This window comes from Buteo buteo, chromosome 1 (genome assembly GCF_964188355.1).
Source record: "Buteo buteo chromosome 1, bButBut1.hap1.1, whole genome shotgun sequence".
NCBI classification, from domain to species: Eukaryota; Metazoa; Chordata; class Aves; order Accipitriformes; family Accipitridae; genus Buteo; species Buteo buteo.
In genome coordinates, this window is record NC_134171.1 from 17,184,390 (window position 1) to 17,210,563 (window position 26,174).

At 39.0% G+C, this 26,174-nt stretch overlaps 1 protein-coding gene across 13 annotated transcripts in view; it reads right to left on the reverse strand.

Moving 5' to 3' along the window:
• Nucleotides 1–1,515: 1,515 nt before the first annotated feature.
• Nucleotides 1,516–26,174, reverse strand: part of LDB2 (LIM domain binding 2) — a 380,372-nt gene continuing 355,713 nt past the window's right edge. For 3 of the 13 annotated variants that reach the window (XM_075023511.1, XM_075023520.1, XM_075023475.1), the window contains 3 exons: nucleotides 13,174–13,297; nucleotides 11,886–12,037; nucleotides 1,516–2,796 (listed from right to left, as the gene is read on the reverse strand). In XM_075023511.1, the coding sequence (XP_074879612.1) occupies nucleotides 2,566–2,796; nucleotides 11,886–12,037; nucleotides 13,174–13,297 (507 nt within the window). In that variant the 3' untranslated portion in view covers nucleotides 1,516–2,565. Of the gene's footprint in view, nucleotides 2,832–5,509; nucleotides 5,653–11,885; nucleotides 12,038–13,173; nucleotides 13,298–26,174 lie in introns of all 13 variants that reach the window. The other 10 variants (XM_075023544.1, XM_075023552.1, XM_075023526.1 and 7 more) reach the window with 10 other exon arrangements.

The following is a 26,174-nucleotide window of genomic DNA, read 5'->3' on the forward strand; positions in this document are numbered from 1 at the left end:
AGATTAATTCAAGGACAGCACTCTACGGAGTCTGTTACCCATTTTTCAAGTGTTCCTATGTTTATTTACTGAAACAACAGGAGTAATATGACATCATAAATCTTTTAAAAATTGAAATAGTAGTGCCAGTCTTGAAAGATTAATAATAAGGAACGCCTTTTAGAGTGTGCTCATGGAAATGTAATATGAATGATTAGTGTTTTTGAACATTAGAATTACAGTGTATAATTGTAATGTTATAGCAGCTATATAGGAGCCAGTGATCCCTTAATGGAATACATTGTGAATTTAATTATTTACATGAAAAAATCAGGGCAGATATAGTCACTGAATAATAGACCTACAGTTTCCTACATCCTGCAAGTGTTACGAAGGAGGAGCATTGCTATCTATGCGGATACACTCAGACCACGTTTATTTAGTTTGTTTTAAATTCTACCCTACAGTTGATATCCTTTGTGCTCTAGATCCTACAGAAACCTGGAGTATCTTTTAGGCTATCGCAGGAACGACACCTACCATAGATGCCAAAATTCATCAAACGAGGATTTTGCTTGCAGGAGAATGGTGCCCATGTCAGAGGCTGTGGTTCGTTCTTTGGGCAGGGAGGGAAGAACCAAGTGGCAACACAGGGTGCTTTACCCTGTATTTCTTCTGCAGGGGTGTTTTCAAAACTATTTGGCAGAATCACATCCAGCAAAAGCATGCTTAAAAAATATGCCTATAGGCTTGGGAGACACATTTCCCTAGAGTGGCTTCTGGGTACGCTTAGAAAAAAACCCAGGAGTTCTTTGGATGCTTTTATAATGTCAGTAATATTAAAAGCACAGTTTCAGTCAAGAGCAAAACATCGCTCCCCTGTACGAGAGGCAGGATCTTGTAGGTTCAGGATCTCTGTGTCGGTAATTCTCCCTGTAAGTATTTGCCACCCACAGGGTGCACCTTGCAGGGCTTCTCAGCTGCCTCGGCATGCAGGCGTGTGCCTTTGTGCCTCCCAGCTCAGCTGAGGGGCTTTACATGCCGGGCTGTATTCAGAGCGGCTGCACCAGTCCAGAGGTTTTGCTTGCTCCCGTGAACAATTGATTTGATAGCAAAGGGAAGAAAGAAGGAGAATTTTTTAAATCCTCTCAGCCCCAGTTGAGGGACTCACCATAAAACTATCAGACAGAATTCAGCAGAGTGGAAATCCCTGCTCTGATAAGCCTCAGCCCCGGAAGGCGAGGGATGCAAAGTTCAGGATGGAGGTGCGCTTGCTGGATGCCCTGCACTCCCTCGTGCTCGGCTCTCGCCGCTGTTACTGACCTGTGGTGTTACACATCATTAATGTTAAAAAAAGAGCATCTAACCAAATTGAGCTGTAAGCGATTCACACCTCAACTACAGGCTTCCCTTTTTGCTGGAAAAAGATTCAGCGTATAATTCGGTGAAACACTAATTCCAGAAATTCCTGGTGCATCATCCTGCATGTGGATGTGTGTCTTTTGCATGCAAGGAACTGTAAATGCACTATATAAGAGCACGTTTGTTAACACAGTTTATTGGCACACTTATTGGCAAAGCATACATAAAATACAGTTGTATTATATAACACACTGACTCACTGTGTCTTTACATGATGAGTTGAACATATTAATATGTAAATGAAAAAATTAGTTTCTTTTATAAAGTTTCACATAAATACACCGGAATAAAAAAAAAAAAAGGTAAACCAAAAAATGGTTTGAGGGCTTTACAAAAATATTATACAAGAAATATACTATGAAAAGAAATACCAACAAAGCCAACTCAGATACAATAATAAAAACACAAAAGTTTTAGATTTATTAAGCTGCCCACAAAGTTAATGGATTACATGGCTTTAAAATATCTGGATTGACAGCAATTTTACAAAGCATAAACTCTCATAGGACCGGGTGTCTTTTTCCACATAAAAATATTTCTCATGTCTTTGATGAAAAAAAGACATTTCTTGTTTCAGCATTTTTATTAAATGATGGAAAGAGTATCTACTGGAATCAGCTAAATGTAAATTAAAAATGCTGGATCCTTTAAATGATTAACCGATGAAAGAAAAGTTAAAGAAATAACAAAAGTTACTTTAAATTACTTTTCCTTAAAAGCTGATTTTTTTCTGAAACAAGAAATTTCAGGTGCAAGTTGAAAAGCAGAAAATATATTACAATTGTAAAAAGTTTTACATAGTTATGTTCATGAAATCCTGAGCACTGATGACTTGTTAAAATATGGCCATTGTTTGATGAGGAAAAAAACAACCCCTTCCAATAAAATGTATTGTCAGAAATTTGCCATGAGATGCTATCTAATTTTCAATTATTTTAATTGAGGTCAGTGCCAGTATCATGTTGTATGTGAATGCTTCCAAGAAATGTACATGGAAGCTTATACAAGAGTTTTCCCTAATTAAAAAAACAACAGATAGCTTTAGTTTAGAAATTGATACTGTATCCGTTGAAAGGTGGTTTTTAAAATTTTTTTTTAAATGCTGTGAAACAGTAATTAATAACCCACTGACATACATTGCAGTGGTTACTGCTGCAGAATAACCTATTGGGAAGCTTGTGGTGTGGGGTTTTCAGATTTAGTCTCCTGGTTAGCAGGAGGTTTGCTGTTCCATGGGCTGTTATTTCCCAGTGCAGGTGAATTGTTGAAATCTTCTTCATCATCCATGCCATTTGCTGCATCATACTGTGTATTCTCTAATCTAGTGATAAGCCTTTCGTCTTCATCCCCGAATTCGCCTCCCATCAGAGTTGGTTCTCCTACCACCATGACATCCTGTGAACAGCACCCAATATTTGTTATATGGAAACCTTGAGAGAGAAAAAATCAACTTAAAAAAATTATGTTAGAGAATTTGCATCTCTTAACTTTGTGATATTTGAACAACAGAGTTAAAAGCTCCTGCATAGTAGGAACCAGGAGACAGGCTTACACTTATTTCTAATTTAAATGAAAAACTGTAACACATCTCTCTAGCCGCATGCTTATGGCTCTGGATCTCAGAAACCCCAGAACTGAAAAGCAGGTAGACTGAAAAATGTGTATGATTTTAAGCAAATAAGCAGGCTATGAAACTGCCTTAAACTCCTGCTTGAAATATTTAGCCTTTATCCAGTAATTCTTTCCTGAGCCATTTTATTTGGAAAGGCACCAGGGTGCATCTCAGTTGGAACTTGGCGATAGGCGTATTTTAAAAGTAGTTTAAAAGAAACTGCATTTCTTAACCTCAGACTTCTCAAATGTGGAGCACAGCACTCTAATAAAGATGGTAACTCTCTTATCCATAGTCAGCCAAGCCCTTTTACGCATCCAATATACTTGACATTCTGCTACTTAATTATGGTAATTAATTTAGGTAAAGTTTTCGATAAAAACAATGTTCACACTGATTTGACAATTTGCATAGCTAATTAAGTCATTAGCAAAAACCTGCTGATTGCCAACAAGCCCTGAATTTACCATCTGTTATTTCATGGTGCCTGTCACCTAACTCCATGTAGGCAACCCTGCCGCCAATCTGTGCAGTAAGAGGACCAATCTGTCCAGCTGGTACCGTAAAAGGAAGATGAAGAGTGCTAATTATAATTACACTGATGAAGCTAGTAGTCATCAAAAACTGAAGCATGCAAGAAAGAAAGAATTCATCTAATCACTGCTTTAAGTACAATTTGTCCTTCCATGAAAACAAGTAAACCGCCTACTGTACTCCAGTGCATCACACATTTGCTGCAAAAAACCTAACCAGCATGGGATAGAAAGGTGCAAACTTGAGACTGGAAAGCAAAGGTGCAAAGCCAGAGAGCTCGCTTGTTCTCTCTGTTCAACGGAGAATCAGGCTGCTGTGCTAACCGCTAAAGAAATATGTGGGATGCATCTTTTCATGCAGCTCAGGTGGCAGGGCATCAGCAAGCGTTTGGTAAAAGTGCGGTAATTCCAGATGTCTAGCTTTGTACCTGCTGATTTCACAAGCCCTTCCAAGAAGCCTAGTGAACAACAGATTCATATTTTAAAGGATCTGTTCCTCCTTATGAATGTAAAAGCATTTGTAAAAAGCAAACAGAAGACAAATGTTTGCATTTAATAAGGTTTCTTTTTAAACAGATATGTACCGCCTTCACCATGAAACAATACAAATTATTGCCTGTAAGTATTTACACTGTTTCTCGATATCCCTCAGCAAAGGCTGACATGCTACAGAAGAATGTTTATATCATATTTTCAGCCTGTGCTATGTGAAAAATTTGTGAGTAGATGGAAACTGTTACATGAGTTCTTCTTTACATTATCTATATTTTCTTACTCCATATATCCGTAAAATATTTGATTAAATAAAACTCACACACAGCTTTGCGACATAAAAGTTTAAAAGACAAAGGTGTTTATAACCAAAAGTTTATCCTAATTTATTTCATCCCTCTAAACAACAGACAATATGTAGTGTGCACTGCTGAACCAGACCTAACCCCATGGTATTGTGAGAGCATTAATGACAAGAGAGACCTGGCAGAGGACAGCAAGTTGGGTTTGAGTGTGCAATGTGATACAGCAGGCAAAAAGAACCACAGTGGCTGAAATACAGAATCACAGACTGAGGTGGCAACTTTTCCTCTTACTTCAACGGTCTTGAGTATGGACCTCAAGTTCTCCCTGTTGCCATACCAGCAAGAGGTCGGCAACTTGGATGAGACTTAGAGAAGTGCACCAAAAATAACTATGGGGCTAGAACCGCTGGCTGGGGAGGCCACGTCGAAGAATTAAATACGTATTGCATCCACCAAATGATTGGGAGGGGTAAATATGCTTAACAGCTGCAAGCGCTGAAAGGAAGAGGATCGCTTTAGGCCAATCCGATGAGATGTAAACTAGGGTACTAAGATGACATTAAGTAAACGAAAATGTAACCCCCACTGCTAAGACAGTATTCCTGTTACTGAGAACTGCAGACTGAGGATTAATGACCCCACTGGAACAGTGCTAGCTTTGCTGCTCAGGTCACCTAACACTGGGCTGGGAGAAATCTCAATCTGTGGTAGGAAACATTCGTGCATCAGCGGGGAGATGCTCAATGACCTTGTAAGTTATTTCCATCTCTAATTTCTCAGATTCTCTGCAAATATTATTTCTTTAATATAATGACACCCACTGAGAGGACAGTTTGCACTTATATTTCTCTCCATGCTATTGAGTATCTCTCTCTCTCTCACTCTGGGAATTAAACTACAATTATACTGAGGTTAGTGGAGTTTTCCCTCGTTCTATTTAAAAGATAGATATCACAGCATTAGTTACAGGACATTTAAAAAAATATATATATATTCTCGACAATCCTGCCGCCTATAGTTATGTCAGGCAAATATAGTGTCTCAGGAAGCACACATGCTGGTTCCTCCCCGGAGAGGATTCTGCTCCTCAGACTGAAAGCTGAAGACCCCACCGAGTGCACCCCATTGAACCTCCACTCACTAGATCCCGTGCAATGACCACCAACCTCTGAGGAGGACTGGAAGTGACTCCTTTTAGAGCCCCTCAATGCTTCTCCTTAAATTGGCCAGTGGGGGTCACTGCTGTTGAATGACACAAGGCTCCATCCCTCCCAGGGTTGAGGCTGCAGCTCTGGAGTGCTCCTAGCTCCTGCTCATGGAGTGAGAAGCAGAATCCAAGAATTAAACCCTAGTCTCTTGCACGGCAGCACACACTGCTATGGCCTAGTTATGGTAGCACATATTTGACTAGATTAGTTTAAAAAAGATTTAGACTGTAGTCACTCAATCTTATTAATTTACTCTGTGATTAGAAACAACATTTTTGGTCAAGGAATGTCTCATGATAGTAAAATATGGTTGCAGTGAAGCACTGTAAATAAAGCAGTGGATGTTTTACATTATGTGATAGAAATGTATTATTTAATAATATAACCACAAAAGCAGCTTTCATGTATATCATACCTTTCATCCTGAAATAACCCTAATTGCCATCCAAACTTAAATCGATGCATATAAACTATACACAGAGATCACTTCATACACAACTCAAATGCAAGCACTTCTATTTAACAGACCGGTCATTTCTCAGGCTTCATCTTTTTTACACCTAGCCTCAAAGTTTAGCTCTGCTATGCCCAGTTACATAACTAAACTTTTTAACTTGGGATTTTAAAGATCATTCTATGGCTAAACAATGTTTTACTGGAATCTGGAGGTAAAAATGTGTGGTGGGCCATGTAAAATTCCCCATCCCTATGCCTGCCATCTTTGCTGCTGTTAATACGTAGCCCCACTCAGTGTGTTACAGCGATTAGTTCGTAGCTCAGGTGTCACAGTCCCCAGAAGTAGACAAACAGTGCTTCACAAGCCTGAGATAATTAAAAATGCTTGAAACTATCAAGCATATTGTTCAAGCAAGTCTCATACTCCAAGGATTGAAAGTTACACTAGCTTTAGCAGCCAGCACACCTCTAAGTGCTAAGTCAAAAGAAGAAGGGTACCTCCTCCTGCCTGCCTTCCTTCTTACGGAATTGTGTTAGTGGTGATTATTTTAATAAATGACTTCTTAGCTCCTTGGCACAAAAATTATTAATGACTGAGAGCCCCATTGCTGTCCGCACCCATAATGGTCACTGCTTCCAAGACAAAAACATTGGACTGACATTGGTGTTGAAATGATCTACAGAAACAGAACTGACATTTTAATTCGGTTTCAGAGTAAACACTTTCTAGAGGAAAATGGTTATCTTTCACATCTCATCATAGTCCTCTCTGTTAACTTGACATTCTGGTCTTGTTTGGAATATTTTTCCTAAAGCACAACAACTGGAAACCAATTTGTTCACTCTCATCTCCTTACGGCTAAATCTTAGATTCTGAATGGCACGGTTCTGAGACACGGGAAAATTTCTGACACTAATCTTCTGGCCCTGGAACTGTAACTCTGGTACCACAACATCAATTACAAACCACCTAAACCTACCCCCTGTTTCTGAAACACGTAAGAGGTTGTAGTGCTCCCTTCCACATTAGCAGGTTTATTTATGGATTTGGCTTTTGAGGAGCTTACAGAGAACTACAAAGAGAAAGAGAGATTATTGAGGTATGTAACTTGCTTAAAGAGTGCAGTGAGACTCTAATTAGGACTCTGGGTGTAAGAAAGAACATTTGATTTACTTAGTGGCATGTAGTGATGCTTTATGCTTTCCAACACAAATGATCTTTCACTGTGTTCATGGTTACAGTATTACACTCAACAGGATCTTCATTAGTAAATGAAAGCAAAATCCACCTATTAATTTCTATAGTTATGACTGGGAGCAGCCTAGAGCAGTGGTTCTTAGGGTTTGTGAGAGTTGTGCATTGTTGTCAAATTTCCAAGTTCAAATAGATAAAAATGGATCAATGTGCACTGTTTTTATTAAACTTAACAGAAAGTGGTATTTAAGTGATAATGGCTGTACAGGCCCCTTCTGACGATCTTGCATATATCTGTAATCCACAGATCACAGTGTACAAGTCACTGTTCTACGTACAAAGGCCTGGGCTTGCAAGAAAATTTTATTTGAAACAGAAGAGTATGAAAAATGCAAAGAAATACAATTTCAGCCAGTAAAGAGGCTTGAAAACTGAGCAAAGACTTGGGAAAACACTGCAGCTAGCTTCAAATATTAGAGGAAATTAGTACTGTGTAAGTGATAAGGCAATGACACACGCAAATTAGATAACTAATCTTTTTGAAATCATAAGAAGGCTAACATTAGAAAAGCAGGTTTTCTATGAACCTTGTGGAAGGAGTCTTGCCCATCTTTGCTCTTTGTTTAGGGGAAAGAGGAAATTGGTAATTCCAGTTTCTGCACAGTGGGTTAACATTTCTTCCAAAGATCAGATGTGATCGAGAACATGAACAAATCTAAGAACATTTCAAATGACTGGCATCTGCTGAGACTAGGACAGCTGAGTGAACTACAATTTTTGGGTCCCTGTTCTGTCAACTTTCTTTACACACTAAAAAAAGCCAGTGCATTTGTGGAAAGCATGGGCAGTATTGAGCCTGCACCAATGAGAATCTGAGAGAAGAAAACTTCTAGTGAGAAAAATGGTTTTGTATTTGTGCTGTTGGAGTGACTTTAGCGGCACTTGGTTCTACTTCCAACACGCTACAGTGTGTTGCCTCAGTACCTACAGGATTCAGGTCAAAAGCATCACTGGACAAGTAATAGGCCAACCTAGACATGAGTTGTGCAGTGCAATCATGTAGCACACTGGCTAACTACATTTGTTTTAAGAACGTAGGAAATATGTCATATGTAGAAAAGGTATTAAACAAGGGACTTGGGCAGGAAGAGTCATATTGACAAGAGATGCTGAAGGTCTGCAATCAGTAGCATGAGAACTAGCAGAATCACAGAAACCACTCTTCCCCCCACCCCCATTATAAGGGAAAATGAGTGTAATAGAGTGCAAGTGACTGTCAAAAGGGCAAAACTTTATATTTTATTTAGCAGGGTTGAGAAAGTGTAAAAAATAGTTAGAGATATGAGGACAGACTGAGACTGAGCCTTTTCAAATTACTGATGAGAGGCAAGATGTGTACCCACCCACTGGCTAAGATGCTTTTGAAGACTGTATTATTAAAGATGTATCAGAATGCATCAGCACAGTCAAAGTGCTAATAAATTTAAGGCAACACAAAGGGCACAAATGATACTGATTGATTAGGCTTCAGCAACTGAACTTCAGGGTGCAGTGCCAACCTGACCCACGCATGGAAATACAACCACATCATTTCACTTTCTGGGCTTGGCTCTCTATTGTCAGCACTGCCTCTGCCTGAAGAACTGATCAGAAAATAACACACATAGAGGAAATGGCACAATATCCTATTACTGGAGAAGAACTTGTATGTGACAAGTACCGTTCCATCTCATTGATCAAGGTTTGCTTAGTCCCATGTATTTATCTGAAGATCCGGAAGGGGCTATGTGGAAAATGACAGATCTCTCTTAAGTTTCAAGCTTTGTCATAGCTGATGGAACTCCAGCTGCCTTCCGGTCACTGTCCTGAACATGGAACATTTGCCTCTCCAGACATGAAGACCTCATTAAAGAAACAGAAGTTAATGGTGCGAGTGAGAAATGTGGATGAGGTATATGGTAAGTTCACACATTTTCCAGAATGTACACAGCATTACTGTAGGAGCAAAACTGAATAATTACTAATGCCCTAAACCAAGAAACATTGCATAGAATAGAGGCTAAGGAGACATTCTCTAACCAGGATTAATTTACTATCAAGGAGAAAATAAGATAGAAGCATAAAAGTGACAGGAAATTAGGAGTTAGATTCTATTATGATGGAGAGACTGTCTTTGCTGGATGGGAAGAAATCACTGGAGAAAAAGAGACAGCTGGAGTACATGACTTCATATTAATCCAGGTTTGGTATGGATATGAGCTCATCGTTGGGGTTCTCCAGACAGGAGGATGGGAAAAATGAAACTGAAACTAGCTTTGGTTATGTGAGTCATCTGGACAGAAGATGCAGTTATTTCATTTCTCTTCTCTAATAATGAGGGGGTAAATGCTTTTAACACTGAATGATTTCAGTAGGGTTTTTTCTACTGAGCGGGAAAGTCCCATTCACAGAAAACTCTATAGCCAAATGAAGCTTTTAATTAGATGAAAACTGTCAAATTTTGTTTGAGGAGATCTTGTCTTCTATCACATATACAGGAAGTCAAACATTAACTACTGAATGAGTCACTTTAAGATAAAGTTAAGAGAAAGAAACAGAAAGCAAGTTACTGCTACCTGCAGCTGACTTCAGAAAGCAGTGGCATGTCTGTAATAAGGCCCACTTCAAAGTATGCATAATTTTGAAGAAACATGGCAACATCTCTCTATTTAACTGAAAAGTGTTGAATAGTTTTACACCAAAATATCCTACTGCTGAAATTATTTTGAGTTCTGTCTACTCTACAGGGTGGCCCAACCATCAGTTCCATCTGGTTTGCTATCTTTGCTGTGGGGAAGATGTGAAGAGCTGTTAGTATGTCAAATCGAACAGCTAAGCATTTTCCACTTTGCAGAGGGAAAGGAGAAGGGTCCTAAAAATGAAACCTGATCCTCGATACAAAAGAGTTTGGACCATCTTGCTACTCTGGTACAGAAAACAAACAATATTGAAAAATATTGACTATGCAGCATCCTGAAAGCCAGTGAAGACTAAAAATCCATCCCTCATACCATGATAGACTTCACCATTATGTCTCAGATGCTCAACTTTCATCTCCATCAGGAAGAGTAGCCTTGACTACTTCATCTGTCAGGAGTAGCCTTTCAGTACCTGAAGTCAGCTTGAATATCAGTGGGAGTGACAGGTAACTATCAGAGGGCTCAATTACACTCAAACATACAAGTACAAGTGGCTACCACTAAAGCCAACAAAAGCCGTCTCTCCAGAGAGGAGCAGGCTGAAGAGAGGCAAGGGGTCAGATTCTGGTTCTGCTGAACTGAACTCCGGGCAGGGAGTAGCTGAGATAAGGTGATTTTACTGTCTTTTAAACTTGGAGACAGCAGGGAACTAGCTGGTTGCTCAGTTTTGCACCTAATTGCTGTTTTTTCTTAAATATGGTTGATTATTGATCCAAGGGGTTTTCTGGCAGACACAGTCAGTGAGGCAGAGTGGTCCCTGCCACCAGAGGATCAGGTAGCTGGCCTTCTGAGTGCTTTGTGCTGCCAGAAAAACCCAGAGATGCCTATATTAGGGAAAGAATCTGACTCCAGAGATGCGAGCCACGTGAAAATTTTAATATGACAAGGAGAAAATATGAGTTTAATTTACTGAAGCCCAAAGCTTCTGTAAGCTAGTGGATTGCTGAATCAGTTGCTAAACAAAAATCTTCATTTCATTTCACTGGTGTTAGTCTACTCCTCTTTTTTATCTGGGTATTCAAGCTTCCTAGGAAGTGCCTGCTTTGTGCTAACAAAAGGCCTATATTCTTTGTCAGGCTTCAGAGGAGACCTAGCCCTTTCCTATCTGCTGATCAGAAATCCAATAAAAATCCCTGCATGTTGTTCCCAAGACACCACTTTATAGTTCCTATAACACCAAATTAATTTCCCTAGCTTTAAAATGCATAAGCTATCTCTGTATTGACTAAGGCACACTTTGTCACAATTTGGGGTCTGATTACCCCTATATTGTGAGTAAGGCAATAAATGTGATATTATTAAAGTGCTGGTACAGTTCTGGAAATGACTTGGTGTTTCCCTATATAATTAGGATGTCAACAGTTACAGCTAGCAGGATGGATAAGCTGAGACCCATATTCCTGGGGATCTACCCTCTGCAAGTGGAGTGGTTGGAAAAAGAGATAACCGCTGCAGGTAAGTTAATTCATACATAACCTGTTCCACTCAAGCACGTGAACCCGGCACCAATTAAAGGTAAGGTACTAACGTAGAGAGACCAGCAGTCTGCTTAGGTACGGCTGTCATGTTCCACACGGACTCATCCTCACTTAGCACCTAGCAGATGGAAGTCTGTAAGACTAGTGCTACATCTAAAAACACGAGGCTCAATCTGAGTCCCACCGCCAGTGGAAGGACTCCCACTGACAAGAAGGGGAGCTGGCCCAGGCCTTAAAAAAATCACATCTGGTCCTCAGGATACCCCTGCTTGAGGGTCATTCGTTAAAGCTGCACTGCAGAATGGCTTCTCACATCTCTCCACTAATTCCCCAGCTTCCACAGCATACTATGCAAGATCGCCTTTTGCTTGTGATAGTTTACGCTCAAGAATGCACCTTCTTTACAATGTAAGGAAAGAATTAAAGCAGCATAAGCAATTCAGGCCTAAAAGGAAAGTGAGACTTACAGGTACCTGACTTGATAGACTCAGGTTTGCAGCAGCTGACTTCTTCTTGCTGTTGGTACTATTTGCATTGTTCCCAGCACTGCTGTTGGAAGTGCTGCTGGTAGAGTTTTTCCTTTTTCTCCGTTTGGTTGTCGGTTGTCTTGTGGGTTCTGCTGCAATAAAATGGTAAGAAGGAAAGCAAATGGTAGATATTGTAAAGCATGTACTAAAATGATCTATAAGCAGAAGTGCTGAAATATTTTTTCATTCAGTTTTAAATTTCTATGTTTACTAGTAGTAGTAGTAGTATTAGATTTAACATACAAACCATAGAATAATATTTGGACCCAAACCAATAGAATCTGCTTTCAATTTTGTATAATGGACTAACAAAGCTTATTCTCCCAGCATTATCTGTAAAGATATTTGAAAGCGTTGTACCAATGGGAGTATCATGATAACTACCATGACACTCCAAGTGACTCTGTAACTTGCTGAAGGTCACACAGCAAGCAACAGTGCTAAACAAAAATCCAGGTCTTATTCTGATGTAGGGTACAGGCTCAACTGACCCAGCCAGAGGCAAAGGCTAAAGGTAGCTTTCTACCCTACTGCTGCCATCGATGCAGCATACAAGCAACTGCCATTTGAGTTCCTTCTCCCTCTGATGTGGGCTTCATCTTTCAAACTGCCGCTCCCAAGAGAACACGTTAGAGTGTGCTGAATGCCATTTCTGTGCAAGTCGTCTAAACTCAGACCGAATCAGGACAATTACATAACTTTGCTTAAATTGGCAAAGAACAGAGGGGCAATTGTACTTCTCAAAATTTGGCCTGGGCACCCATGTGAATAGTTTTAGATATACAAATCTTTAATAACCTGAAAAAAGAGAGAATTATTATTTTGAGGTGTAAGAGGAAGGAGATTAGGTCCAGGCCTGTAAATAACATTATATTAGTCTCAAAGACAATTAATTATGAATTGTAGCTGTAATTTCAGAGTCACAGCAGGAAGCTGAATTACACAAACGATGAATTCTAATGGAGCCAGTAGGCATTTTGCATTCCATCTACACATATTTTTGTACTAAATTATATCCTAGTCATAGTGAAACCATCTGAATGTGCACATCTATAAATCAGTTGGGTCAGACTGAAATCATAAAACATCAGAATGATTTTCAGGTTTACTTTTGGAACAGTGCTAATTCTTAGTACTTTCCTTTGTAAGTAAATTTGCAGTAAATTTTCCCATCATTTCTATATTAATTTAACTGTAAAATAAGTAAAGCACTGGAAATGAAACATACCCGGTGGGGCCACCATTCTCTGCCATTTTTGAAACAAGCAAGTCTTCAAGCAGTCTCGAGGACTTAGATTGTAAGTTTTATGTCTTGACATCAGTTCCTGCATTGGCTCCAGTATTACACACAACTGGAAGAAAAAGTCAGAATAGAATGATTTAATCCAAGCAAAAATTCAGTCGATCAGTATTTACATAGCTGGAAAGTATATTCTTGGCTTTTTTTTTTTTACCCTTGCTAACAGAGCATGCCTTGTACAGCTCAGTTTAATCTGCACTGGGATTGCACAATCAAAACTCTGAATTGAGAAAACTTTTGCTCACTATTTGCTATCTTAACTATTTTAATAAAAAACCAGATAAACTGCAACTCTGGTCTTCCAGACTACAGAGATTTCAGAAGAGTAGAAAATTTTCGTGCTTGATTGCCAAAACTGCAAAGATGAATTAATAAATAATAAAATGCCCATAGCGGGTTATCATTCCCATATAGTAAAATGTACACACAGTCATCTTCTGTCCTGCTGCACTCTACAATGAAGACTTCTCATAAATGAGGGTTGTAAATGTGTTCTTTTATCTTGCTATTGCATGCAAAATAATTCAAATAATTTTGTTCCTTTCTTGTTATGAGTACTATACATTCTCTTTCCATCACATGAATGACATGTCCAAGAAAAAAGGGAAGCATTTTATTTTCCTCATCAACTTGAATGCTCCATTATGTTGAAGCTGGAGTTTTCTGAAAACATGGAATTTCAAGTAAACCTCTTCCTTAAATAGTCTTATATATTTTCTACCTGTTCACATAGTAATTAAAATCACTGTTCACTGCTTTCTGCTCCTGTTAGTACAGCAGCTCTAGCATAAAGAACACAGTGAGCTGGTTTCTATTCCCTCCTGTTTATCACCACAGAATCGTTTCCAGTCAGTTAAACCTTATGCAAAGCCACAGAAGACTACAGAACTGCACATGTGTAATTGAGGGCTTACTCTCACTTGCAGGATCCTTGTTTTTTGGTCATCTTACATGACAAGAAAAAATCCAGGTTGACCCCTAGGTTCCACCTGAAATTTGCAGGGCTGGCACATAGATGGAAAAGGTTCTTACTTGCTAACTGAGCACATTCAATAAGGAAATAGCTGACACAAAATAACATGAAGCCTGCATGCCATTTTTAGTCACTTTTCAAAGCAGAACTGCATTTAGAAGCAGGGGAAGGTTTGGCTTTTTTTACCAACAGGAGTAAGGCAACAAGTTGGTCAAATTATTAGAAGTTAGAATGGCAACTGCAGAAAGGCATAACTTAAGCTGAGTCTTGTTTTGAGTTATTTACTTAATTTTAGCAAGTCTTGATGAAGAAGCATCTTGGATTTACTTCATCAGGTGATGTTTTCCTCCCATACTTTTACAAATATTTAAGACATAAGGCAAATTCTTCTCTCTGGGCTGTAGAGACGAACAATGTTTGCTCCATTCTCCCCATGTGCACCCCACTCTCATTCTTATAAATGGAGATGGAAAGTATGCAGGGAAAATAGCTGAAAGGGAGCTGCCATGAGGACTAAGAGATTAATTCAGCATTTAAATATTATTGTGTATTGGCACTGCCTTTTGATGAGCCTTTCATTAAGAGCAGTTAAACCAGAGATAACATAAAGCAGCAGGGAGAATGAAGAGCTTCAGTATGAGGAATTATTTTTTTCCAACTGCAGAAATTGAATCTGCAGTTGCCTCATTGACTTTTTTCTTACATAGACTTTTTACATATATTTTTGCAGATAAATATCTGCAAGATAATCTAATAGACAGAGACCTGCTATCAGATTGTGCACTTTGGGCTCAGATTTTCCTCTAGTTCAATATGCTACCAAAAATTAAGAGCATCAGGGCCTAAAGTATGTGCAGGATCCAGTTTATGCTGTGAAAGAGGTGTTGTATTTTGAGTTCTTATTCAATTTATTCTGAAACCTGCAGGCACTTGCTCAGGTTTTGTGTGTGTGAGAGAGAAAGGGAGAGATTCGTGATCATAATCGACACCATTGCTTTGGTTCTCCAAAGACTGCGTTTCTGGCAGGGCTGCCTAAACTGTCTCATTATAAGCAGATAGTAACTAGCATGAAAAAGATAGCTGTGCTAATTCTTAACAAACTAGTTAGCCTGGGCAGAGCACTACACTCATGTAGCTCTACTGCTGCTGGGACTAAAAGTATGTAAATAGACATGTAGGGTCTTCCAAGATTTCCTTAGGGACACTTTATTCATGACACATTTACTCCTCCCTATATATTTATTGTTGGCAACAAAGAGAATGTTTCTTCTTTATCATCTGGCAAAGATGTTTCCGATTGTGCTTTAACCGTAACGCGCACTGAGGAGAACTATGCAGTCCCTGCTGTCTGTAGGTATCTTGACTGCTAATCCTGTCTATAATCTCTTTCATTTCACACCCAAGATTAAAATGGGATATGGACCCAAAACATAGCAATGCCCAACTGATCTCACATGCATGGACTCAAAATGACAAGCGCTAGGGCCTCTGCACTGGGACACAGCATGGTCTCATCTTCTGGATATTTGGGAGCTGTACAGACTCTCGTGAATTCCTCTTCTGGTTTTGGGGAATTCACAACCATTTTCTCCCTCTAAAGTCTGCAAATTGTAAAGTCAGCTTTGGATGCCTGATTAATGGGAGGGCATCGCGCTCCATAGTGACAAGTCCATTTTAAATGCGTCTAGCTCATGTGAATTGTGCACAAATGTAAAATGAACTGGATTAACAAAGATTGATATTAAATCTCACAGCCTTTTTCAGTGACCTTTGAGACCTATTTGAAATCTAAAGTGACTCAAACCCGAATCCCTGAAAGAGGAAAAGATCATGGTCCAATTATCTTAAGTCTGAGGAACCTGCCAGTGACAATCAGTAGCTTGGTTTTTGCAGAGAGCTAGATTAAAAATGTGGGGACAAGATGCTTTTAAGAGCTAGGTTGGCCAAAACCACCTGCCATCTTTAACCGCTGGTGAGCAGGGTAACTGGCAGGCTGGTTTGACTGCATCATTTTACAAAGTGACTTCTTAAAACAAAGCTAACAAAATGTTTTACATACTCCTACATTCATTGGCATACAGAAGAAGCCTGAGGCTTAGACTGCCTATTCCCTACAGATCACCTAATCTCACTCTGTGAGATTCCTTTTCAAAACATCTATTTTAACATTTTTTTCAAGCATTCAATAATATTAAAATGTACAAGTCTTTACTGCAGTACTATAATAATAATGATATTTGGAACACCAGCAAAACTGATCTCTTCTACAAGCATTTTCTGCACAGCTCAGAATCAGTCACCCAGGAAAACACCCTAAAGACTTAAAAACTTCAGTGCAGTGACGATATATGATCACAGAAATAATTTCTACTTTTCTAGGGACCCAGAACCTTTAATGGCAACGCTTGACAAGACACAGTTAGACATTTCCAAGCTCCATGTTTAGACAACACAAAAGGTGGGACTCATTTGCCCACACACAGGTGTCTAGCACCAGCTGAAATGCCCTAGGTTATGCTGGATCTGATCCATCTGATCGTTCTTGCTGTCCCAGAAGGACTCAAGGCTCCATGTGGGTGTTTCAGGCACTAGAAGGTGTCTATAGTGTGTGGGCAATTGAATGAAGCCCGAAGTTAAAAGAAAAATTATGCTTCTTTTAGCTTTTATAACATATTTGAAAGAATGCGTACCGTAATAGGTTATCTACTTTCCCTCTCCAGTACTAAAATATACTGAAAGAACTCCACACAATGCTTAGTAACCCAATATTATTAGATTTAGCTTCCAGTCATGTTTTCGTATTTGAACTCATCACAATGATGTCTGACCATTACTGCAGAACCATTGCTGTTTCACTGCAGATAGCTGTGAGTTGGATCCAGTGCTAGAGATGAACACAGTGTTTTACAGTGAGAGAAGTCATTGGCATGAAAAGTTTATATTTGTGGGTGCCGAGCACACACTGGGAGACATGCACACATTTTGGTGCTGTATAGAGTGTCAGTGATTTTTGCTAGAGTTCCATATGGATCCTATGGACAATTCATCAATTACAGGGCTTGGATCCAACTTGAGAAAATGGTAATGTTATACCCTTGGGGCTCAGGGAAGTGAAAGTAGGGAACATAATAAAGCACATGGTCTTTTGCGTTAGTAAAACACATCTGGAAGGATTTGATTTATTTTATTTTTGTAATGACTTTTTTTTTTTTAGAGGAGAAGACTAGCATTTATAGGTTTCAAAACCCAGTGTGTTTTAAGAAGGGAGTTATATGAGGAGATACTGGAGGCACTGCAGACAGGAGTTAGAGGATTCTGAGAATATGGATCCACACATAATTTCCTGTAATGTTTCAGGTATCAGCAGAGCCAAAAACGGCCTTCATAGGTAAGGGGTCAGATTCAGCTCTGAGATCACTCCAGTCACACCAAGAATGGTTTTAGCCTTATGATTTTTGTTCTAACACCAGGTTTCTATTTTATTCTGAGAATAGACGTGCATTCCGATAGCAGTGAAGATTAGCAGAAAGACCAATGTGAAAGCTCTCTTTTACCTTAATTTTGCATACCATAAGCTTATGTATTCTATTGCTAATTGAATTAGCAATTACCCTCTTCAGTGAAACCTCCATGAGAATTTTTACATTTCCAGTAGCGAAGGTTTGGTGAAGACGTTGTGGTCCTGCTGGCTGTGAGCTGCAGGTGGCAGAGCTGGCCCAGCTAACAGTCTTCCCCTGCTTACATGCTAGGAGCACAAAAGAACTGCAGCCTTTCAGGCTTTCAATGCCTTTTGCATTTTAAAGAGAATTCAGTGGGACTCGAGTCTTGCAATACTTAGGTGGTGAGACTGACATAACCACCAGACAGTTTCCTTAAAGCAGGAAACATCTCTGGTCAGTAAGTGCTGCTCAGCCATCGACTCCCAAAGTCTACCAAAAGAAGCAACTTTTGAGAACTGTGTCTTCCCATGGTTACCAGTTTTGTCTGTATAAGCAGAAGTTTCACTAACCACAATTAAAAACCCGGAATTATCTAAAATTTACATGTAGATGACACTTTAAAATGTTAATGTATAAAGTAACATCAGTTTTTCTGAATGAAACCAGCAAGGAACCTGACAGCGATGAGAGTGTTTCCTGAAGTTTTACTGAAATTTAGTTTTAACTCTTTGATGCTTGAAATTTCTCCTGGTTGAAAGCCTGTATTAATCACCTGAAAACTACAGGACCTGTTGCATAGTCAGAGCTCACAGACATTTACAACCCTTCCTAAAAGTGACAAAAAAAACCATTTAAATGGGAGTATTAGTCACTGTCTAATGTTCAGGTAGGGTGTTGACAGTGAAGGTATGTATACCTTGAATACACTGTGCAGCCTCGAACAGGATCGGTGCTTTCTTTTAGAGCTCATTTTTTATCCTCCACAAAGATTGAGTTACTAACTAACAATTCTGAACACAATGACATTTTATTTCTGTGCTGAAATGCAGTCTACCCTCTGCATGCCCTACATGTGCTCTAGAGAGAACGGCTCCAGTTAACGTTGCCAGTGAAATTCTGGCCCCAATGCGTTTCCCTGGGAAAGGTCCCATTGACTTCAGTGGGGCAGGATTTCTGAAAAGAACCGACAGGTCTCTGCACACTGTTCTATGGACATCCACAGATATCTATTTCCAGAGGTTCATGACACGTTACTAATACATCTGCGATGAGGAAGGTGACACATTATGGGTATTTTTTCAGCCCCTGTGAGAGAGCTATACCTGAAAGTCTGACTTCCAGAAGTGGTGTCAAAGCCCTGTGCAAGTGTCCTGCGCTCCCAGCAGTATGGCACTGAAACGGTAATGCTTTGCTGCAGTCCTCAATATGGTTCATTCTTTGGTGTTAGAAATAGGGAAGGCTTATAGCTGAGTTTAAATTTCTCTGCTCATGCTTGTTTTTCAAAATTAATGTAAGTATCATTCCTCTGCAGAACAGAGGGAGGAATGAAAATTTCCTAGGAACATATTGCTGCCTCTTTCACTGGCCGGCTTGCAATTCACTGCTGAAAATAGCTTGTGTTTTTTAAGAATCACAATGTGAATACAGAACATTTTCATCTTAAAAACCGTCTTTGTTTTCCATTAAAAACATGGAGATATAAATGAGAAATGTTTTGGGTTTTTTATGAACCAAAAGAAATGAGGGGTTTTTTTTACACACTTGTTTTTCTGGAGGGGATTGCTTTTGCTTTATTCTAAGCTCTTGCCCAGTATGTCAAGTCAAATATAAGTCTCTTCCATCAGTGCATTTCAGTGGTTCAACTATATCCATGCTCCTTCCCTGCATGATAAACTTTAAGCCAAAATAAGTGGGTTTGAGATTCCCATCACTCAACATACTAGGCTGCTAACTGCTTTCACTTTTTGAAGAGCCACTGTATGCTCCTGCTGAGATGTGGACACTAATAAGAAATGTTCATTGTACATCCCATGTAATGATATACATGGAATAAAATGATCAATTTTGAAATTTTGCGGTACTTAGTGTAGCAAGCAGCAAATTCAGTAACCATTTTGATTTAAATTATAAAAGTAGTTATTTTAACCTGACTATTCAAAATCCAGTCTGCACAGGCTTATTTATTTTAGTGAAACCTTAGATGATCTTTGGGACAGAATGAAAAGGTAGCTCTTAACTCCAATAGCTTAAGTAGTCCAATATCATAGGGGGATCCCTGACTTGTTTACCGTAACTACTTTTCTCTCCGTATTTCCAATTCCTTCTGTGCCAAAGATTTTTAAATTGTCAGCGCATAAGCAGATTGAAGTCCTTGGTTTTGCTACATAGGTAGGGAACAATATGAGCTTTTGGTGTCCAGAAGGAGGTGGGAAACTGCTTGGAAATATGGTATAGGCACATTTACTGTATTTACTCCTAAAATAAGTACATTTGCTTTAAACAGATAGTAATGAAAAGGTTTAAAACCTGCCACTGACATTTCTTTCTTTAGGCTTTGAGTTAAAATCTCATTGAGATGAATGTGACCGCACCTCTCAAAGAAATTGTTTTAGACTGGGTCAGGGCTCAGCAAGACAGCACTGCATCAGCTTGAACTTGGCTCATATTTTAAGTACATCTCCAAAACCATATGGAGTGGATATTTTGTGTTAGCTTTAAAAGATGCAGAAACTCATTCTGCAGCACAATACCATAGGAAGAGCAGATTCTGGGACTAATTCTGTAACCTGAGATTTACTGGGTCTGAGATATACTTAATAGCCACTGGAGAAGGTTCCATGTTTTGTGACTACTCACCATGCTGAGTCAAGAAATATTTATACTTACAATCACCTAAGAAGCTAGGAATTACAATTTCCAGCTTAACACTTGCAATATTAATGATCATTAGCATCTACAGCTTATTATTTATTATTTATACAGTGCCAGAGATACACACAGATATTTCACAAACTACTGAGCTCCTCGTTCTGAAGAGACTCCTATCTCAACTAGATAAGAGGGAAAATACTAAGCCAGGAGTAATTTGGCAACAGTAAGGTATGCACATGAAAACAACAATTTCATGTAGCTATCTACAAGTCCCTTGAGGACTACTGATATGTATTTAAATGGTTCTCACGTGTTGTCACTTGAAAATATGGCTGTTTTGCTATGCAGATTGCTTGCCGCACATTAAGCAAAATGTCATTCATTTCATTGATACTTTGGTTATTTAGGAAACAATATAAGATCAATTCTGCCACAAGACTCCTGGAATTCACTATTTCTTTCCTGGGTGTTGCCAACCCTGCAAGATGCAGTGGGATGATATGCAACTACTGAAGCTCCATGCTGGATTCACTAGTAAATACTCAGCACTCTGTAATGTTTATTCATCCTATGCTCTGCCCTGAATGCCAGTCTAGGACTCTCCAGTTTCTCACTAACACCCAGAGGTAGCAAATGATTTCTCAATAATGCAGTATTCAGCTGCTCAATTGCTCCCAAGCTACATAGCTCATCATGTTTTTACACTGCTCTGTATCTGCAGCCATTTCAATTCCCAGCAACAGTGAGAATGGAAAGAAGCAGCATTCATTTCAGGTAAGGCAAAGCTTAAAAAAATGTGTTTTTCCAGGCAAATACTATGAGTGGGTAGGAAACAGAAACAGTTCTTAACACAGCTATCACCAGCACTGCAGCTAATTCTCATTAGTGTGTTGGACCCCAATTTAATTTCTTTCTCTCTCTCTCCTTCCCTCTTTTTTTAATTTTTTTTTTTTTTTTTTTTTTTTTTTTTTTTTTTTTTAACATATCAGCTAGCTAACAGCTTCTACCAGTGCCCTCTCCTCCACACACTCTGGAGCAATGCAGGTGATCATGGAAACTTTGCTAGCTCTCTAGTGGCCATTGATTCTGCCCTTTCATGTGGTGGCATCAGTGACAGCATCAAAACTGTGCACCTGGTCAGCAAGGAACTCAACCTCCTTTACAATTCAAAAAGCTTCTCCCTCCTTCACTGCATCCCACCCAGCACTTTGGGTTCCTCACTCCCTGCAGTGTGCCCATACTAGCAAAAGGGCTCCAGGTTCAAACGTCTTTGTTCTTGCAGAACTGCTGATGAAATGCTTTGCAGACAGCTAAGCACACTCTGCCCTGAGAAGAACCTCATTTGAGGGCCTCCTTAGCATTCATATTGTACCAAACTAAGCATTTCTTACGCTGGACATGAGCAGTCTTAGTGACATTCAGTTTATATGTAATTAAAGGCACCTTCGAGATGCCATGTAATGAATGCTGAACCGGACAGATGTGCTCTCCTTTCCCCGTTGGAGGGGAAGCACTCATGCTGGAGCTGCATTTGTGGAGATGAGTTTGACGTCTGCTTTATTTAGTTATCACTTTGGCAGCACGCTCATCATTACAGCATGTGCTGGAATGAATTCTGTTTCACAATACTCCTAAGCATTAAAAAAACGTTTTAGGCCTCCCAGACATTGCTGTAACTATTTGATAACCCTCTCCCCTCAGACTTTTTGAAAAAGTAGCTCTTTTTACTTTCCTTGTGATTTTTCTTAAACTTTCTATTTAGATCTATAGTTTATGGGTTTAGAAAAGAGCTCTATTGTTTTGCTTCTCTCTTTGAAGTTTTAATACTGCTTTTTAATAGATTTATATTTTTTGGACTCTTTGCAAGAACTTTGGAACTTTAAATTATTCACTCTTCCTCTCACTACCCAGCCATTAAAAGAATGTCCTTTCAGTAAATGCTCTTTTTCCTATTCACCCGCTGTACAATGGGGAGATGTCTAGATTAGATGTAAGGAAGAAGTTCTTCACTGTGAGGGTGCTGAGGCACTGGAACAGGTTGCCCAGAGGGGTGGTAGATGCCCCATCCCTGGAAGTGTTCGTGGCCAGGTTGGATGGGGCTTTGAGCAACCTGGTCTGGTGCAAGGTGTCCCTGCCCATGGCAGGGGGGTTGGAACTAGATGATCTTTAAGGTCCCTTCCAACCCAAACCATTCTATGATTCTATGTTTTGAAAAACCCTTCCTTCAACAGCATCACTTAAGTCTTAAGAGCTTTTAATATTGTTTGCACCAGCTGGGATCACTCCTGTTCCTATTTCCTACACCAAAGTGAACAGTGAAGGTTATCTGGTTCCTTCCTTTTCCCCTGATGACAAATCAGGCAAAGTAAGGGCAGTTCATTTCAATAACACAAGTAGATATTCCTGGAATCCCAATGGCAGAGGCAAACTGCATCCAGTTGCTGTATGTATTTTCAGCTAATGAAAACAAAAGAACTTGCAGCAGAAGTCTCATCTTCCTCCTGATGGGCTTAGTTCTGAAGGCTGTGAAAACCCAGAATCTGAATAATTGACCACCTAACTCTTCCTTATAGACCTTCTGGTGCAATCTGCCCTCATCCAAAGTATATAGATTATTTGGTGTTTTCTGCAATGAAGTTGACCTGCTTGAGCCTTCTCCTTGAGCAGAGATCCTAACTGCAGAAAAGCATCAATACATCAAATCACAAGCCTGTATCATAATGAAAAGTCTTGTACAGCCCGTCATATTGTATGATTCTTCTCTCACAACTATCTGTATATTCAGTGATCAATAGGCAAGATTTGTGTCTTGCATATCTCAGATCAGAATTAAGCTCTTAAATGATTTTAAGGGAGACCATAAAATTTATCTTTGTAATTTAATTTAACATTAGTGTTAAATTATATTGCAAAGTGCATCATGTTGACTGCATGATATGATCCTTTATACTGCACTTGGTATTGCGCTGAGTATCAATTTCAGAGAGCTTGTCAGGACAAAATTAAATTTTAATGTAAATCGGAACAGATTCATTGATTTCAGCCTATACTGGATTTGGATGGAGTTCCACCATTATGTGGGGGTTAAGGCTAGTCTGTAGTAATTAACAGGAGGAGCTAAGCACTTTGGACCAAATATTTTTACTTGAGCCTTGTCCTGTGAACTAATCTCTCCTTTTTTACATCCAATTATAGGTTGTGAATGAACACGGATACCCAGTAGCTGTTGTTTTCCCTCACTGTGTTTCAGTGGCCTGGTGCAAAACACATGACATTTGAAAGCTTTCGTAATTTCATTTTCTCTAGAAGTTCAAAAATCATACAGCTTACAATTTATTCTCATTTCATTATTATTGCCTCTGCTCCTAACACAATCACCAGTTTTATTTCTTACACAACACCGAGTTAAGAACAAAACATGGATGACTTTGGAGACTTTTGTGCACTTCAAAAGAGGTTTGTTCCTCTCTCATTCTTTGCCAAGTGCAGATATTCAATAACCAGAATTCCTTAATAATCCACCATCACAGCCAGTCCAAACAGTATCTTTAGGAAACAGCATCGGAAAGGTCTATTTCCCTGTTTGCCATCTCCCATCACTATCACGTGTGATGTTGCTGCATGACATTTCCTTCCTCTCTATTTCTCCAAAGGCAAACAAGCTACTATTCAGCAGTTCTGAGTCAAATCCTAACACCTGATATTTCTGATATGCAAACTGTTAGCTTTTTCTATTTGTGCAACAATGAGACCTTATCAGTTTTGCCGCTTTTCATTTTGACTATGAAATGCATCCACTATCACTCTTCACCTGTGTCCCTGGCAGCTCCCTTAGGTTCAGATGGAATCCGGTATGTTGTTTGTCTTGTTCAAACTCCTGCTGATCCAAAACAAATCACAGCATTATAAAAAAGATCAAGAGTGTAGGGACTGCATTTGAATGCTGACAATTTTTAGTGTGCAGCTGTATTACAACTTGGAAATAAGTTTAGGAATATTTTTGTGGTGAAGTGGTCTGGAGACAGCAACTGCTGCCTTAAAGATACTGAAAGCAGAACAATAGGAGAGGCTATGCCTGGCCAAAATACAAGTCTAAAAATCCAGTGGTGCAGTTGAAGTTTTAGTTTAGTGTGTAATTTTTTGAGGGTACTTCAAAATATGTGCCACAGATGAAGATACTCTTTATACTGAAAACCAAAACATCACCTTCACCTTTGATTTTACAAATTCACTTTTGTACACTGCACTTTTTTCAGGTTTCCTTGTACAAGAAATCAGCTTTCCTTCATACAATAGGTACACATGAAGATTCATACATACTGAGGCAATATCACAACTATGATTCAGCCTTCAGACTAACGTGTACATAGCAACTCTAATCTTATTTACAACCATGCAAAAAGAAAGCTTTTTCCAGAGTATAAGCAGCTAGCTCTTCTGTGTCATGAATCTCTTCCCCCGTAATATAAAATCCTCTTGTTTCTATACTGCAGCTCAAGCAGAAATGCAGTGTTTTTCACATAACCAGTTCTATTTTTAGCCTGAATTGAAGGAAGTCTGCAGCATTAATAAATGGAAGAGAAGTACAGAACTACACCGCATGGTAATGTGCCAATGCAAAAGCTAGCTTGGCCTTTAGCCAATGAACTGTGGTTAGATGTTAGAGCAATGAAAGTAAAAACACCACTTATAATGGAATGATTAATAAGCTGACAAACTTCCATGCATTTATTTCATACTTTTTGAATGTCAACCTTATTAATACCAACATATTTTCTATTTTATTAGTGATATCTCTCAGCCTGATGCATAGAGAGAGATATATATGTGTATGTATTTTGACATATACAATTGAGGTTTGCTTAATTCTGTGTTCAAATAGAAAGGAACAATATAAGAAGCAGATGATACTTCACAGTGCAGAGCTTGACAAAGGAAAAAAAGAATACAGAAGGAGCTTTTCTTAATAAACTAATAAAGCAACTCCACTAGACACGAAACCTATTGTTTCATGATTTTCTCTCCTCTTGACTCTGCAATTCCCTTGTTTGGTACCAAAATTATGAAAGCAAAAATCCTCCAGAGCCGTTACACAGAGGACAAAAGTTCACAGTTCTTACAGGGACACAGAGTCTTCTGTAATCTCTCCACTTCTTGCCCAATCCACAAAACTTGTCCCAGCACTGTTACGCTGTGCACAGATGGATGTTTATATAAAAGACCTTGTGCCTCCATAAAATTCCATTTTGGGGTTATATAAAAACAGCAATTACTGGAAAATGGAACTTTTTAATTAAACGTATTCGAAGAAAGTAGGGATTAATGACTTTAAAGTAGAGAGTATTTAATGCTTGCAGTCATAGATCATCCACTAGTGAAGCTGTATTATCATCATCAGGCAACGATGCTTTTAAGTATTGATAGGGTGTACGTTAATAATGCTTAAACTGTTTTCATAACAATATAATCAGTAACACAATAAATCTATACTACACCTATTATTAAAATAATGTTATAATAAACTCAATTCACAGCAACATCCTCAGAATAAATAAGGATGCATTTCGGATCAGGCCAGTTGTCCCTTGGCCCAGTGAATTGCAGATAAGCTACATTTAGAATCTTTTTGGTAATGCTGATGTAGG